General features: G+C 40.3%; 1 protein-coding gene and 1 non-coding gene across 3 annotated transcripts in view; both read left to right on the forward strand.

The window, feature by feature from the left end:
• ZCCHC17 (zinc finger CCHC-type containing 17) overlaps positions 1–18508 on the forward strand; it is a 51951-nt gene that overhangs the window by 26891 nt on the left and 6552 nt on the right. The window contains exons 4-7 of one of the 2 annotated variants that reach the window (XM_007534164.3): positions 4621–4721; positions 7182–7273; positions 12642–12742; positions 16066–16211. In XM_007534164.3, the coding sequence (XP_007534226.1) occupies positions 4621–4721; positions 7182–7273; positions 12642–12742; positions 16066–16211 (440 nt within the window). The remainder of the gene's footprint in view (positions 1–4620; positions 4722–7181; positions 7274–12641; positions 12743–16065; positions 16212–18508) is intronic. The other variant, XM_060205725.1, reaches the window with a different exon arrangement.
• Positions 3385–3491, forward strand: LOC132532485 (U6 spliceosomal RNA). The gene has a single exon (XR_009544439.1). It is a non-coding gene; the product is annotated as a U6 spliceosomal RNA (small nuclear RNA).

Genomic DNA, 18508 nt, shown 5'->3' on the forward strand with positions numbered 1-18508 from the left:
CAATTGAACTCAGGTCCTTGCACATTGTTGCAGTGAATCCAGGAAGCCACCACCTGGCCCCATGATAGCTTTTCTAAGTACATAATAGCATTTTCTTTTTAAAATATTTACTTATTCATTTTTCCTTTTTATTTCCTTTGTTGTTTTATTGTTGTAGTTATTATTGTTGTTATTGATGTCATTGTTGGATAGGAGAGAGAGAAATGGAGAGAGGAGGGGAAGACAGAGGAGGGAGAGAAAGAGAGACACCTGCAGACCTGCTTCACCACTTGTGAAGTGACTACCCTGCAGGTGGGGAGCCAGGGGCTGAACTGGGATCCTTACGCTGGTCCTTGTGCTTTGCGCCACCTGCGCTTAACCGCTGCACTACCGCCTGACTCCCCCATTATAGCATTTTCTAAATTCTTTTTTTTTTTTATAAATCAGGTCATTTAATTATTTATTTATTTATTCCCTTTTGTTGCCCTAGTTATTTTTTATTGTTGTAGTCGTTGTTGGATAGGACAGAGAGATGGAGGGAGGAGGGGAAGACGGGGAGAGAAAGATAGACACCTGCAGACCTGCTTCACCGCTTGTGAAGAGACTTCCCTACAGGTGGGGAGCCGGGGGCTGGAACCAGGATCCTTGCGATTTATACCACATGCACTACCACCTGACTCCCATTTTCTAAATTCTTAGGACAGATTCCCAGAAGTCATTATGTGTCAATTTAATTATTAGTCAAATTTCTTGATTCCAGGGGTAAAAATCACAGTTGAGAAAGATGTGTTTATTTCTAGCTTTCACCCTTCACCTCCCATCTGACTGGGGAGTACTGTACAAATCTATTCATAGCTTAGCACTCATTTTTTAAAACATATTTATTTATTTATTCATTCCCTTTTGTTGCCCTTGTTGTTTTATTTTTATAGTTGTTATTATTGTTATTGATGTCATCGTTGTTGGATAGGACAGAGAGAAATGGAGAGAGGAGGGGAAGACAGAGAGGGGGAGAGAAAGACACCTGCAGACCTGCTTTACCATGAGTCCTTGCATAACCCAACCCCTTAAGGCTGAACTCCCTAGCACTCATTGTTTAACCTCAGAGCTCTCTTGTCTCCTTTGCTTCCCTCTGGCTGACTCTTGCCACCTAGTGGTAAAGATGGGTATTGATAGCATTTTGTCTTTAAAATTGTCTTAAGAAAGATTTGATTTTGCTTACCAATTGCGTCTTTTTAAAAATATTTATTTTATTTATTTATTCCCTTGTATTTTATTGTTGTAGTTATTGATGTTGTTGTTGGATAGGACAGAGAGAAATGGAGAGAGGAGAGGAAGACAGAGATGAGGAGAGAAAGACAGCCACCTACAGACTTGCTTCACTGCTTGTGAAGCGACTCCCTTGCAGGTGGGGAGCTGGGGACTCCAACCGGGATCATTAACCCGGTCCTTGCGCTTGTGCGCTTACCCGCTGCGCTACCGCCTTACTCCCACCAATTTCGTCTTATCAATTACTGTGGCCAGAGGATAAAGTATATTAAATTTGTATCATTTGCCCAATATTAGGAGTTAGCTCAGTTTCAACCAAGTCACACAGTCTGAACAGGTTATTTTAGAAGGTAAGAAAGTTAGTTTTTGTAAAACTTAGGACAGAGGGGGCTGGACAGGGAGTCGGGCGGTAGCGCAGCGGGTTAAGCACATGGTGCAAAGCGCAAGGACGGGTGTAAGGATCCCGTTTCGAGCCCCCGGCCCGGCTCCCCACCTGCAGGGGAGTCGCTTCACAGGCGGTGAAGCAGGTCTGCAGGTGTCTTTCTCTACCCCTCTCTCTGTCTTCCCCTCCTCTCTCCATTTCTCTCTGTCCTATCCAACAACGACAACAATAATAACTACAACAATAAAAAAACAACAAGGGCAACAAAAGGGAATAAGTAAATTAAAAATAAAATTTAAAAAAGAGGGGGCTGGACAGTGGCACTCCGGGTTAATTGCACATAGTACAAAGTGCTAGGATGCAAGGATCCCAGTTCGAGCCTCCAGCTCTCCACCTGCAGGGGGTCGCTTCACAAGTGATGAAGCAGATCTACAGGTGTCTCTCCTTTCTATCATCCCCATCTCTCTCAATTTCTCTCTGTCCAAAAAAATTAAAAAAAAAAATAGTCACAGGGGCAGTGGATTCATAGTGCAGGCACTGAGCCCCAGCGATAACCTTGGATGCTAAACAAAACAAAACTTTGGACAGACAGGTAAAAGGTATTTATTATGATTATTTCACTATAACTATTTAATCTAAAAATTAATTTTAGAAAACAATTGTCATTCCTAATAATGTTACTAAATGATTTAAAATTTTTAAATTATGGGGCCAGGAGTGGCGCACTAGGTTGAGCGCACATGTCACAGTGCTAAAGGACCCAGGCTTGAGCCCCAGGTCCCCACATGCAGGGAGAAAGCTTCATGAGTAGTGAAGCAGTGTTGCAGGTGTCTCTCTGTCTCTCTCACCCCCTTGCCTCTCAATTTATGGCTGTCTCTATCCAAGAAATAAATAAAGATTATAAAGAAATTTAAATTACTATAATTTCAAGAGATTTTCTTTTTAAAGGAATCTTTTGTTTATTTATTATTGTATAGAGACAAAGAGAAATTGAGAGGGGAGGGAGAGGGAGAAAGACAGATACCTGTACTTCAATAATTCATCTGCAGCCCTACTTCACCACTCGTGAAGCTGTTCTGCAGGTGAGGAGGACCAGGTCCTTGTGCACTGTAATGTGTGCACTTAACCAGGTGTTCTATCATCAGGTAAACCATCTCCTGGTTCCCTAAATGATTTGTAATAACTGTATTAACTGCAGTTAATATTTCTGATTATATATGTTTTCTCTCTTTCTGGTCATCACTGACGTTTTATTCTAAACTATTTTGGAGAGGAGCAGGGAGAGAAGGATAGCATAGAGCACTGAAGTTTCACCTAGTGTGATGGGGCCCAGGCCCAAATCTCAGCTGTGTGTATGGCAAAGTAGGCACATCATGCAGGTAGTGATTTTCTTATGTACTGAGTACTGTTGTTTTAGAAATATTTTGTTAACTTAGCATATTCAAAATAGCACCTTGTTTAACTTACTATCATAATTATTTCTGTAAGTATAACTTAAATGGTGGTTTTTACACTGTCATTTGATAGATGTACCATTTTGTTTAACCAAGTTTCTTTTCCTCCCCTCCTCTCTCCATTTCTCTCTGTACTATCCAACAACAAAGCAACGTCAACAATGGCAATAATAACCGCAACGAGGCTGTAACAACTAGGGAAACAAAAAGGGGGAAAAATGGCCTCCAGGAGCGGTGGATTCATGGTGCAGGCACCAAGCCCAGCAATAACCCTGGAGGGAAAAAAAAACAAAAACTGTAGTGTTCACTTCAGCAGCACATATACTAAAATTGGAATGATACAGAGAAGATTAGCATGATCCCTGCACAAGGATGACATGCAAATTCGTGAAGCATTTCATGTTTTTAAATCACACTGCTTGTGAAAAAAAAAAAAACCAAAAACTGTAGCACTACCTCAATGACCAATAAATGGGCTAGAGAGGTATCACAGTGGTTTTATACAACAGACTTTTAAAAAAAATTTATTTATTATTTATTTATTCCCTTTTGTTGCCCTTGTTGTTTTATTGTTGTAGTTATTATTGTTGTTGTTGTTGGATAGGACAGAGAGAAATGGAGAGAGGAGGGGGAAGACAGAGAGAGGGAGAGAAAGACAGACACCTGCAGACCTGCTTCACCGACCGTGAAGCGACTCCCTTGCAGGTGGGGAGCCAGGGGCTCGAACCGGGATCCTTACGCCGGTCCCTGCGCTTTGCGCCACATGCGCTTAACCCACTGCGCCACCGCCCGACCCCCCACACTACAGTTTTTTAAAAAATATTTATTTATTCTCTTTTGTTGTCCTTGTTGTAGTTATTATTGTTGTTGTTGATGTCATAGTTGTTGGATAGGACAGAGTAAAATGGAGAGAGGAGGGGAAGACAGAGAGGGGGAGAGAAAGATAGACACCTGCAGACCTGCTTCACCGCCTGTGAAGTGACTTCCCTGCAGGTGGGCTCAAACCAGGATCCTTACACCAGTCCTTGAGCTTTGCGCCACAAACGCTTAACCCACTGTGCTACTGCCCGACTCCCAGTTTTGTTTTTTTAAAACTTTCTCTATAGGGGGATTAATGGTTTACAGTCAATAGTAAAATATAATAGCTTGTACATGTACAACATTTTTCAGTTTTCCACATTACAATTCAACCCCCACTAGGTGATCATGTTCTGGGAACTGAACCATCCCTTCTTTTTTTTTTTTAAGTATATTTGTTAGTAATAAAACCAAGTTTTGTGGCTGGGGAAGTAGCTCAACTAGTCGTAGAATGCCTGAGGCTTCCAGTCCTATCCTAGGTACTGCATGTATCTGAATGATGCTCTGACTATTCTCCTCTTCACTTTGTGTGACATTCTTTTTCTCATGTGAAATGAGTTTTTAAAAATTTTATTTATAAAATGGAAATATTGACCAGACTATTGGATAAGAGGGGTATAATTCCACACAATTCCCACCCCCAGAGCTCCATATTCAATCCCCTCTTCTTGTGCCTAGGTCTGGTTCATCGAACTCACATGTCATCATGTCGTGTGGATAAGCCTTCGGAAATAGTAGATGTTGGGGACAAAGTGTGGGTGAAGCTTATTGGCCGAGAGGTAAAGTTCTGTACAATTTTCGTCGTGAAAGGATTAGAAAAGTTGTTAATTTATAATGGATGCATATATTGTTAGCATTGTGACTGATAATTTTATTTTTGAAGTCTATTCTGAGTGTAAACCTTCTAAGGGGCCATCCTGGGAACTCAGAAGAAATGGTGTAAACTTAGTATTAACTTATTTTAAGTGTTACAATGAAACTATAGCTGTGGTATAGAGATCACTTTGTATGTGGTGAGGCTCTGGTTTCAATTCCTAGGAGCACACACTATCAGAAGTAAAGGTAAAATAGGAAAAAAATAATAATAAAGTGATCTTGAGCTGGCTCTTTGAAAATATGGTATATCAGCTGAGACGCAAAGGAAACTAGTAATGTGAAAAGGTAAGATAATATTTGAGGCATTCAGCACATTCCATAGTTTTCTCATGTAGTTCCTGGGCTCAAACCCAGAGTTTAATGCATCATAAAGCACATGCTACTAGGTAAACATTCCTCTGTTTTTTTGGTTTTGTTTTGCTTCCAGAGTTATTGCTGGGGCTTAGTGCTGGCACTATAAATCCACTGGTCCTGGCAGCCAATTTTTCCACTTTATTAGCTAGGAAAGAGAGAAATTGAGACGAGGGGGATATAGAGAAAGGGAGAGAAAGATATGCCTGCAGATCTGCTTTGTCTCTTGTGAAGCATTCCCCCTTCCAAGTGGGGAGCCAGGGGTTGAATCCTCGTATGGATTCTTGTTCTTAGTACTATGTGTGCTTAACTGGGTGTGCTACTGCTTGGCCCCCCTCTCTTAATGTTTAAAGACAGTGTAGACCAAGTCCAAAAGGAGGATATATAGTCTACAGAGTATTCTAGGGCAGGAGTAGATATCATAACAGTTAGGCAAAGACACTTATGCCTGAGGCTTCAAAGTCCCAGGTTTAATTCCTGACGGCATATATTGTTAGCCAGATCTGAGCAGTGTTCTGGTAAAAATAAATAAACAAATCAGTGAAACAAAACATAACCAAAAATAAATAAATAAATAAATAAATAAATAAAACACTTAAAAATAAAGGGGAAAAAAGGATGTTTTGAAACCCATTCGGGACTAATAAATTTGAACTTAGCTCAACTAAAAGAAATTGTTTTATTTTCTGTCTGGATTTCATCAACCTTGGATTTCTGAGTAACTATTTTTATCCCTAGTTCCCTTCCCCATTCCCTCAGATGTACTAGAATGAGATGAGTGAAGGTTTCTATAAAAATTAGAAATAGATTTGGGCAATTGAGACAGCTCACTTTTTTTTTTTAAATATTTATTTATTCCCTTTTGTTGCCCTTGTTTTATTGTTATAGTTAGTATTGTTGTTATTGATGTTATTGTTGGATAGGACAGAGAGAAATGGAGAGAGGAGGGGAAGACAGAGAGGGGGAGAGAAAGATAGATACCTGCAGACCTGCTTCACTGCCTGTGAAGTGACTCCCCTGCAGGTGGGGAGCCGGGGGCTCAAACCAGGATCCTTATGCTGGTCCTTGTGCTACGTGTGCTTACCCTGCTGCGCTACTGCCCGACTCCCATGAGATAGCTCATTAGTATAGTGTGCTCAAACCCAGGTTTGAGTCCAGCTCCTGTTTCATTGAAGGAAGTTTTGGTGCTGTGGTCTCTTTCACTCTCACCCTCTGCCTCTCTATCTAAACTACATACAGATAGATAGACAGACAAATTCACCATACAACCCAGTAATTTCACAAGGTTTTAAATAGATATTTGCATACTTGTGTTTGTAGCATACTTGTTTTAGCTATTCACAGTACTTAAAATATGGAAGAATACCAAGTGTTCATCAAGGGATCAATGGATAAATGAGATGTACATACATATAATAGAATATTATTTAGCTTTGAAAAGGAAGGGTACTTTGTAATAAGCTACAGCAAGGATGATTGAGGACATAATGCTGAGTGAAATAAGCTAGTCACAAAAAGACAAGTACTGGGAGTTGGGCGGTAGCGCAGTGGGTTAAGCACAAGTGGTGCAAAGTGCAAGGACCGGTGTAAGGATCCCGGTTCGAACCCCGGCTCCCCACCTGCAAGGGAGTCGCTTCACGGGAGGTGAAGCAGGTCTGCAGGTGTCTAGCTTTTTCTCCCCCTCTCTGTCTTCCCCTCCTCTCTCCATTTCTCTCTGTCCTATCCAACAATGACAACAACAATAATAATAACTACAACAATAAAACACCAAGAGCAACAAAAGGGAAAATAAATAAATATTAAAAAAAAAGAAAAAGACAAGTACTGGTGGATTTCACTTTTATGAATTACTTAGTATAGTCAAATACATAAAAAGACCAAGTATAATGTAGACTGCTAGGAACTGGAGGCAGGCGAGAATGGGGAATTGCTGCTTAATAGAGAAGAGTTTTAGATGTGTGGTATAAATGATGGACTTTGAGCTTTTGTTGACTTTCTTTTGTCTTTTTCAGATGAAAAATGATAGGATAAAGGTATCCCTATCCATGAAAGTTGTCAACCAAGGGACTGGGAAAGACCTTGACCCCAACAACGTTATCATTGAGTAGGTAAACAGCTTCTTAGAAAGGCTAAACCTGTCTCCCACTAAAATCATGGAATGTTGTAGTGAATTGGGTTGATTGGGAATTCTGTTATAGATTTTGTGGTATTGACAAGTTAATATAACCTTTGTGATCTCTGATTTTTAGAGGCATGAAGTATAGATAACACTTGACTGTGTAGAATTCTAAGATGAAATGCTAAAATGCAAGCTTGTGCATAGAGGTGGACCAGCAATGTTTGTTTCCTTCCCATTGTTTTCCTTCTGCATGTAGCCTTCAGCCAGCCAGCTAATTCACAAAGTACCTGTTACTAGCTTCTCTCTAACACTTGGGCTGAAAAAAGATTGTGTTCTGAACATGACATTTTACTCTCATTTTCTCTTCTGATCTCTCATTTAGAAATGGAAGGTTTTGGGAGTCGGGTGGTAGCGCAGTGGGTTAAGCACATGTGGTGCAAAGCGCAAGGACGGATGTAAGGATCCCAGTTCCAGCCCCCAGCTCCCCACTTGCAGGGGAGTCACTTCACAGGCAGTGAAGAAGGTCTGCAGGTGTCTATCTTTCTCTCTCCCTATCTTCCCCATCTCTCTCCGTTTCTCTCTGTCCTATCCAACAATAATGACATCAATAACAACAATACTAACTACAACAATAAAACAACAAGGGCAACAAAAGGGAATAAATAAATATTTGTAAAAAAATTTGAAAAAGAAATAGAAGGTTTCTATTTGCCAAGAATAATTTCTGGTGATACTGGAAATTCTGTGATGATGTCTTAAATCTCTCTTGGATATAGGCCAGTGATTTTTTTTTTGTTTTAAATAAATGTTTTAAAGATGTATCTATTTAGTATAATGAGAGCCGGAGCATTACTCTGGCACACGCAGTGGCAAGAATTGAAGGTGGGACCTCATGCTGGAAAGGCAAATGTGTTAGCCACTGCTTTCCCCACTGGGCTGTAGGCAAGTGGCTTTTAACCTGGGATTTCTACATCCCTAAGATACCTTGAAGGGATGTTGGGATATTATGAAATAGCTTAGAAAGCCAATCAAAATCATACATTTTGTTGCCTAGATTTATTGTGTGTATCATGCTAATCTCATGCTCTCAGTGTCTCCAAGACCCTGTGTCCCCTTCCCATCCCACCTCACCCTTTTTTTTTCAGATTTCATTTTTTTAACTTTAAATATTTTATCATTTAAAAAAATATTTATTTATGTATGAATTTATTCCCTTTTGTTGCCCTTGTTTTATTGTTGTAGTCATTATTGTTGTTGTTATTGATGTCGTTGTTGGATAGGACAGAGAGAAATGGAGAGAGGAGGGGAAGACAGAGAGGGGGAGAGAAAGATAGGCGGCACAATTTGTAATAGCCAAAACCTGGAAGCAACCCAGGTGTCCAACAACAGATGAGTGGCTGAGCAAGTTGTGGTATATATAAACAATGGAATACTACTCAGCTGTAAAAAATGGTGACTTCACCGTTTTCAGCCGATTCTTGGATGGACCTTGAAAAAATCATGTTGAGTGAAGTAAGTCAGAAACAGAAGGATGAATATGGGATGATCTCACTCAGGCAGAAGTTGAAAAACAAGATCAGAAAAGAAAACACAAGTAGAACCTGAAATGGAATTGGCGTATCTCACCAAAGTAAAAGACTCTGGGGTGGGTGTGGGTGGGTGGGGAGAATACAGATCCAAGAAGGATTCAGACGACCTAGTGGGGGTTGTATTGTTATATGGGAATCTGGGGAATGTTATCCATGTACAAACTATTGTACTTACTGTTGAATGTAAAACATTAATTCCCCAATAAAAAAAATAGTACAAAAAATATATTAACTCTTTAAAAAAAAAAAAAAAAAGATAGACATCTGCAGACCTGCTTCATCGCTTGTGAAGTGACTCCCCTGCAGGTGGGGAGCCAGGGCCTTGAACCGGGATCCGTAGGCCGGTCCTTGTGCTTGGCACCACGTGCACTTAACCAGCTGCGCTACCACCCGACTCCCGTATTTTATCATTTTTATTGGGAAAGTTATGGTTTACAGTACAATCATTGACACATGGGTACAGTTTCTCATCCATCTCCCTGTGGAAGCTCTCTGCAGAACACTCTTCCCCACAACCAAGGTCCTTTCACATCATTATGCACCAGGCTTGCAGATTCTCCTCCTTCCTCACAGTCCTTTTCTTTGATGTAATATACCATGCCCAGTCCACGTTTCACTTTGTCTTCTTTTTCCCTGTCCCTCTTTTTAATTTTTTTTAAACTTTATTTGTTTTATTTGGTAGGACAGAGAAATTGAGGGAAAGAGGATAGAGGGGGAGAGAGACAGACACCTATAGTACTGCTTCAATGCTCATGAAGCTTCTCACCTGCAGGTAGGACCTAGGGGCCTGAACCCAGATCCTTTTGAGTTGAAATGTGTGCTCTTAATCCGGCACAGCACTGCCCCTCCCCCTTCCCTTTCCCTCTTTACTAAGTCTCACCTATAGGTAAGATCATTTAGCATTTGTTCTTCTATTTTTGACTTATCTCATTTGCATGATGACTTCAAGTTCTATCCAAGATGGCACAAAGGAGATGACTTAGTATTTATTTATTTATTGCCTCCAGGGTTTTCGCTAGGGCTCAGTGCCTGCACTACAAATACACTGCTCCTGGAGGCCATTTTCCCCTTGTTGTTGTTATTGGATAGGACATAGAGAAATTGAGAGGAGGGGAAGATAGAGAAGGGGAGAGACAAACACCTGCAGACCTACTTCACCGCTTGTGAAGCAACCCCCTTGCTAGTGGGGAGCTGGGGGCTTGAACCAGGATCATTACACAGGACCTTGGGCTTTGCTCCATGTGTGCTTAACCCGCTTCGCTACCGCCCAGCCCCAACTTCATCATTTTAAATAGCTGAGTAGTATTCCATCATATATATCTATATCTATAGATAGATAGATAGATAGATAGATAGATAGATAGATAGATAGATCACCACAGTGTTTTTTTAGCCATTCATCTGTCATTGGACATCTGTGCTGCTTCCCTGGTTTAAGTGTTAAAATTGTGCTACTGTGAACATAGGTTTACATAGATCTATTCTGATAAATGTTTTTGTTTTCTTTGAGTAAATCCCCAGGAGAAAATTGTTGGGTCAGATCATAGATCCATTTCTAGTGTCCTGAGAAATCTCCAGATTTTTTTTTTTTCAGAAAGATTAGACCAATTTACATTCCTACCAGCAATGGGAAAAATGTCCCTTTCCCCCACATCCTCTCCAATATTTGCTGTGGTTCATTGGGTATAAAGTGATATCTTTATTTGCATTTCTTTGATAATCAGTGACTTTGAGCACATTCTCATGTCTTGTGCTCATGTCTTTTTTTTTTTTTTTTAATAAGCCAGGACCTGCAGACCTCTTTTTTTACTCAGACAGTGAGAGGGAGAGACACCACAGCACTGCCCCCCCCCCCACTGCTCATGAAGCTTCCTCTTTTCTTTTTTTTTTCTTCTTCTTCTCCTTCTCCCTCTCCCTCTTTCCCCTCTCCCCTCTTTTTTTTTTTTTTTTTTAATCAAAGCACTGGTCAGTTCTGGCTTGTAGTAGTATGGGGGAATGAACCTGGGACTTCAGAGCCTCAGGAATGAAGGTCTTTTTGCATAACCATTATGCTATCTAAACCACCCTCCAAGCTTCCTCTGTGAAGGTGCTCCCACATGGTGACTGGAGGTATGCGTTCTAGCAGGTGAACTACCTCCTGACCCTTCTACTTTTGTTTTGCTTGTCTTTTAATTTTTGTAGTGAGAATACTTAACCTGACACAACAAGTTTAACACACATTATGACTATGTTGACTATAGGTACAATGTTGTACAGCAAATTGCAGGAACTTGCTTATCTTGCTTCACTGAAACTTTGTACTCATTAATAAGTAACTTCCCATTTCCTTCTTCACCTGTCTCACTTTTTTTTTTTCTATTTAAGCTTTATTTATTTATTTTTTTTTAAAGGATCCTTTCTCATAGACATATCCTGTGCTTAGAGTAAGATCCTTCTAGGGGAAAAGCTAGGATTTTGAGCAGACAATTACAGAACTTAATTTATATGTGTATTAGCACTGTGCACATGGGTAGTAGCTACTAGTCATGTGTCGATATAAAATTAGTTAAATAAATTTTAATATTCAATTCCTCCGTCATACTAACCACATATTAAGCTTTCAGAGATCACACAGACTTAAGTTCTCAGTAGTATAAACATGAATTTATAAAACATTTCCTTCACTACATTCTGTTCTGACAGAAGAATAAGATACAGGATTTGCTTTTGAAGTCCTGCTTTTTCTGCAGAAGGTGAGGAAGAGTGTAAATAAATTTAAAAAGTAAAGTGATCAGACAGTAAAGTGATGTAGAAACACGAGTGATTAACTTATGTGGTGGTTGGGAATGTTTTATAAAAGGTGTGATTTTTGAGTTGAACTTTGGAATCTGAATGTAACAGAATAGGAACAGAGAGCCATCTGGAGTAGTTAAATAGTCCACTTTGACTAAAGATCATACAAGTAAAGATGGGCCTGAAAAAGTAGGGTAGACTGCAAAGAGCCTAAAATAGCAAAGTAAGGAATTTGAAGATTATTTAAACCTAGAGCAACTTTGTAAGGATTGTAGTGGACTTAGAAAAGTGAATAGTTATGTTATTTTCATGCTCTGTGTATTGTTGAGGTGAGATCTAGTTTCATATTACTGTTTCAGAAGCTTCTTCTGAGTGAACAGAATTATCTATTTCAAGCCATTACTTTTACTTTCTTCTTCTCCTTCTTCTTTCTTTTGCCTTCAGGGTTATCGCTGGGGCTCAGTTCCTGCACCATGAATCCACTGCTCCTGGTGGCCATTTTTTCCTATTTTAGTTTTGTTGTTGGATAGGAAGGGAAATTGAGAGAGATGGGGAAGACAGAGGGGGAGAGAAAGAGACACCTGCAGACCTCCCACCGCCTGTGAAGGGACTCCCCTGTAGGTGGGGAGTGTAGCCTCTAACTGGAATCTTTGCACTGGTGCTTGTGCTTTGTAGTATGTGTGTTTAACCGGGTGCACCACCGCCTCAAGCTGTTACTTTCACTCACTCCCTGTCTCCTTAAACTCAGTGCTTTTGCTCCTTTCTTCCTTTTAGAAGCCAAAACCAAACCAAGCAAACAAATATGACATAATCAGTCATTACCTGGTAGTATTTCTGTTCACATATCTTTCATTTACTTAAAGTAATTAATTAATTACTAATCTTAACAAGAGATAGACACATCAGAGCACTGTTCAGCTCTGGTTTGTGGTGACATTGAGGATTGAACTGGAACTTCAGAGCCACAGGCATGAAACTCTTTTGCATTAAAGGCAAGAAGAGAGGCGGAGGCGGTCCTTCCAGGATTACACCGGACAGAAGATCACCCTTGAGGCTGTCCTAAACACTACCTGCAAGAAGTGTGGCTGTAAAGGTAAGGGGAAGCCTCTGCCTTTTCAGTCTTTCTCTCCTTGAGGATATACCCTTTATGGGATGAGGGAGGCAGCCTGTTAAGTTCACCTCATCCTGCTCTTAACAAGGGATAGCTTCACCTGCTCATACTGTGCCTACTAGACTCACACTGGAGGTTGTGGCTTGGAACTTTTTCTGTTTACTTTTTCTGATTGCTAACCTTGCCAGTTACTATACCACCAGTGCCACCACTCCCCCTCCTCTTCCTCTCCGCAGCTGATACGCTGCTTGGGCAAGGTGCCTATGCGTATGCCAAGGAAGGTAGGAGTGTTAGATTATGATTAACACTCTCCATCTTAATCTCCAATAGGGCAGCCACTATTGTTCTGCTCCAAAAATTAAGCAACTTGAAAATAAGATCCTTAGGATTCAAGTCAAACCCCTTCTTGCTCATCTTCATGCCTTTAACTTCAGAGGTCAGAATACAATATCCGTTTAGTAATCAAGAACAGAGAATAGTCACTTCCTTTTAGCTCTTTACTCAGGTTTCCTCTAGACTTACTCAAATATTAAAGAGCTCTTTCAGCCTGACTTCCCTTGTTGGAGCCATAATGAGAGGGATTGCCAGCTTCTCGCTTTCACAGTGACCTCAATTTATTACCCTTTCTCCATAGCCTTCCAGCTACCCTGTTCCCTTGATTTTTCTACAGCGACAGCTAGCAGATTTGTACCCTAGTTGAGGTTATGGGGTTTAAATCCCTGTTTATCACATCTGGAGAGAAGAAGGGAAAAACAAAACTGAGATAAAGAGGGAGTTGTGGGAACATGCTAGATATTGGGAAAATTTTATAGTTTTGTTATTTCCCAACCAACTGCCAGACTCAATAATTGTAGTTTACACATGGATTTTTTAAATTTGCATTTAAAATTTTTATTTACTTATTTATTTGATAGGAAAGAGAATTTGAGAGGTAAAGGGGAGATAGGGAAAGAAAGAAGGACACCTACAACATTGTTTCAACACTAGTGAAACTTCCTCTCTGGGTGGGACTATGGGTTTGAACACAACTCTTTGCAACAGTATAACGTGCACTCAGCCAGATGCACCACAGCTTAACATATGAATTTTTGATAATCTTTTTTGTTATCTTTATTTTTATTTATTTATTTTGCCTCCAGACTGTGGCTCACTGCTCCTGGAGGCCATTTTTTCCCTTTTGTTGCCCTTGTTGTTTATTGTTGTTGTTATTATTGTTATTGCTGTCATCGTTGTTGGATAAAACAGAGAGAAATTTAAAGAGGAGGGGAAGACAGAGAGAGAGAAAGATAAGACACCTGAAGACCTGCTTCACCACCTGTGAAGCAACCCCCCTGCAGGTGAGGAGCTGGGGGCTTGAACCGGGATTCCTATGCAATTCTTACACTTTGTGTTTGCGCCATGTGTGCTTAACCTGCTGTTATTTTTTCCCTTTTGTTGCCCTTGTTGTAGTTATTATTGTTGCTATTGATGTAATTGTTGTTGGATAGGACAGAGAGAAATGGAGAGAGGTGGGGAAGACAGAAAGGGGAAGAGAAAGATAGACACCTGCAGACCTGCTTCACCGCTTGTGAGGCAATTTCCCCTTCAGGTGGGGAGCCAGGCCTTGAACTGAGATCCTTATACCGGTCCTTGGGCTTTGCGCCACATGTGCTTAAGCCACTGCGCTACCACCCGACTCCCCAGCCCCTGATTTTTTAATAATCTTATTATATCATCTCTGTTCCTGAAATAGCATCTATATAAAGCTCAGACAGAATCAACTCTATAATCTATAAAGTAATCCTGGGTGGCATAGAGTGAGGGTTTTGGTGAAAAGATGAGAGATTGTAGCATTTGTGAGAAAATGAATCAGGCTGGAGGTGATTATGATAGATAAGAGTTGGAGGATAACGACTGCATGGTTTCACTCATGTGGAATATAGATGACGGAAGCGAGTAAACTTATTAAAACAAAAATAGGTAGGGGCCAGGCGATGGCACAACCAGCAAAGCGTACAAGTTACCATGCATGAGACTTGGTTCCAGACCCACAGTTTCCACCTGCAGTGGGTAGCTTCACAAGCAGTGGAGCAGACTACAGGTGCTTTCCCCTCTCTCTCCTCGTCTCCCTGTTTCTCTCTGTCTCTATCATAATTCAAAAGAAGGGGGGGGGGAGAACCAAAAAAGTCTCTTGGGCTTTGCAAGAACTCTAATGGTTATTTAGTGACTATTGGGGTGGGGGTGCATGTGTGTGTTGGGGGGGTGGGCATGGAAGGTGTGTTAATTTACACCATGTATGGCTATGAAATTATAACCCTTGTCTTGTAAAACACTGTTAAATCACTAATAATAATAATATAAAAAAATCACACACAAAAAGGTGAGAGTTGGTGCGGCGGGAAGAACACAGGATAAGGAGGCAGGCGATCCAAAGTAAATTTTAGTTCTGCTGCTGTCTGAGTGACCTTGAGCTAACTTCTGTACGCTAGGTCTTCATGTTTTCTGCAGATCGGTTATTGGATTGATTTGATGGTCTCTGAGGTCGTTTCCAGACCTGACAGTCTGAATACTGAGTGCTCCTAGGTGGCTGTGTCTGTCTGTCTAGGTGGATATGAATGTTGCTTTCCTGTCAGCTGCCTAAGAACTATCTTCCTTTAGGGCTTGGCCTGCCACTTGGCTCCCTCTGTTCTACATTCTGTTCGCTGTAGTAGCCTTTCATTATTAGAAGGAAGTTCCAAACAGTTCATTAAAAATAACCAAACCCTGTTGCTGGTGGAGGGCAACGTAAACCTGCATCCTCATATTCTTTAACTTTTATTATTATTATTATTATTATTTTATTTATTCCCTTTTGTTGCCCTTGCTGTTTTATTGTTGTAGTTATTATTGTTGTCGTTGTTGGATAGGACAGAGAGAAATGGAGAGAGGAGGGGAACACAGAGAGGAGGAGAGAAAGATAGACACCTGTAGACCTGCTTCACCGCCTGTGAAGCGACTCCCCTGCAGGTGGGGAGCCGGGGCTCGAACTGGGATCCTTATGCGGGTCCTTGTGCTTTGCGCCACCTGCGCTTAACCCGCTGCGCTACAGCCCGACTCCCTCCTGTAACATTTCTAAAGCAGTATCAGTGTTTCCTTATTTTCTGTGACCAGCTGCTAGTCTAGCTCTGGTTGCATGAGTAATGCCATCTTGAGGTAACAGAAAATCTGCTCTGAGTGAATTAATGCCTCTCAAATAAAGTAGTCCCTTTTAAGGGCCTTTGGGGAAGATTCATCTGCTGAGAGGAGAGACTTCTATCACCCTCTCTACTTGTACTTCTCTTCTGCAGGCCATTTTGCAAAGGATTGTTTCATGCAACCAGGGGGGACCAAATACTCTCTGATACCTGATGAAGAAGAGGAAAAGGAGGAAGCAAAGTCAGCAGAGTTTGAGAAGCCTGATCCCGCAAGGAATTCCTCTAGAAAAAGAAAGAAGGTGAATGCAGTCTTGCTTTATTGTATTTATACTTTTTTTTTTTCAAATTTTAAAATGTGCTTTTTGCAGAAATTTTAGAAATATTGAAAAATATAATGAAGCAAATTAGTAACTCCTTAGTTATCTTAGTAATCCTTAGTAATATTTCTACCCAGAGAGACTCATAATATTTTTTGGTATATTCCAATTTTTTTCCCCTTTTGTTGCCCTTGTTTTTTTATTGTTGTTGTGGTTATTATTGTTGTTGTTATTGATGTCATTGTTGGATAGAACAAAGAGAAACTGAGAGAGGAGGAGAAGACTGTCCAATTTTTTTTTATTGAAATAACTATAGATATAACTATGAAAATAAAATTATGGACATACTGGGTATAGTTTATATCCTACTTTTTAGAACTCTTAAGTATTCTTCTAAAACTTAATTTAAGAATAACATATGATGTTCTACCCGATGACTGTAGGATGATTTATTTCAAGTTTTCCTATTGTTGGATATTTTTGACTCCTTCTAAACTAAATCATTGGCTACATTTCTTATTTCTTTCTTTAGATGTGAATACTGAGTTAGAAATTTAAGATTTTTGATCCAATTGTCTTTCCAAAAAGTACTGCACCAGCTGTGGATAAAAGTGCCTGTCTTGCTGATTTTTTTTTTTTCCTTTTCACGACTTGTAATAAAATAGTTCATGAAACAGACACTGCTGTAGTGCTGGGGGAAAAATGCATTTGTAGCATTTTACACCAAAAGAAAACAGAAAAGACTATATTATAGTTTGTTCAAGAAATACTCTCATTTTGTGTAGTGTTTTTCTTTTTCTCACCTCTTCTTTTCTTTCCTCTCCCTGTCTTTTCTTTTTTCTTTTTCTTTTTTAACCAGAGCACTGCTCAGCTCTGGCTAATGGTGGTGTGGGGGATTGAATTTGGGACTATGGAGCCTAAGGTATGAGAGTCTGTTTGCATAACCATTATGCTATCTCCCCCTACACACCCACTCCCACCTTCTCTTTTTCTTTTTATACATACCTAAAGGCAGAAAGAGAAAGTTAAAGACATCACAACACTGAAGCTTCTTCAATGTGGTAGGGTCTGGGCTTGAACCTGGGTTTTAGACATAGCAAAGCAACACACTATTCAAGGGAGCTATTTTGATGCCCTGTGTAGTATTTTTTTCTAATTATGGCCAGTTACTGAATTTTGGGGCTTTTGTTTTAAATTTCCAGCAAATTTCTGTTGTATGGCCATTTTCATTCCAGGCATTCAGTCCTAAGAATGAAAAAAAAAAATAGTGATAAATATAGCTTTATCTTCATTTTATAGATAAGGAAAAGGTCATTGTACAGTTACAAGAATTAGTCAAGTATATGAATAATAATTGATCTGTACATTTCATTTTCTTTCTGGTTCACCACATCTTTCCTAAGATTTTAGCTACTTGGCTACTTCTATTGTTACAGTCCTTACTGATCTCCCATAGGTACATCAAACATTGGTCTGTTAGCAGGATTTGAGGACCTTCTCTGCTACCTAGTGGCCATATAACATAATTCTCTCACTTCCTTTTTTGTTTGTTTGTTTGTTTTAGTTGCCACCAGGATTATCACTGGGGCTTGGTGCCAGAACTACAAATCCACCATTCCCTGCTTCCATCTCCCCCCCCCCCTTTCTATTTTGTTTGACAGGACAGAAATTGAGAGGTGATGGAGAGAGAAAGATAGACAGCTGCAGACTTGTTTGATCACTTATGAAGCATCCCCTTGCAGGTGGGGAGTGGGGTCTTGAACCTGGGTCCTTGTGCATAGTGATATGTGTGCTTAACCAGGTGCACCAACACCCGGCCCCCAGCTCTCTGACTTCTGCTTCTTAATTGCCAAAGTAGGATTGTTAAGATCTATGAAAGTGATCCTTACAAAAGGATCCTTATATCCTAAACATAGGCATATTAAGCGCTTAATTAATACTGTCATAACTGCTATAAATATTCTTTAGCCTGTCCTCCATACAAACCACCACTAACGCAGTGATGGGGTATTTGTACTCTCAAACATGAAGTCCTGAATTCTATCCCCAGTGTTGCATGATTGTATGTGTTAGAGTAATGCTCTGGTGTGTTATCTCTCTTTCTCTCTCATAAATACATAAATAAAGCTTTCTAAAAACCTGAGCCCCCACCAAAACACCAATGTCCTCCCCTTCATAGGAATCTGTTGGACACCCCACCCAACCCTTGCAGCTCACTCCTTCTTTACTTCTTTGCTTATGGTGACGTGGGGGAATTGAACCTGGGACTTTGGAACCTC

Source organism: Erinaceus europaeus, chromosome 13 (genome assembly GCF_950295315.1).
Source record: "Erinaceus europaeus chromosome 13, mEriEur2.1, whole genome shotgun sequence".
In the NCBI taxonomy this organism is placed as follows: domain Eukaryota; kingdom Metazoa; phylum Chordata; class Mammalia; order Eulipotyphla; family Erinaceidae; genus Erinaceus; species Erinaceus europaeus.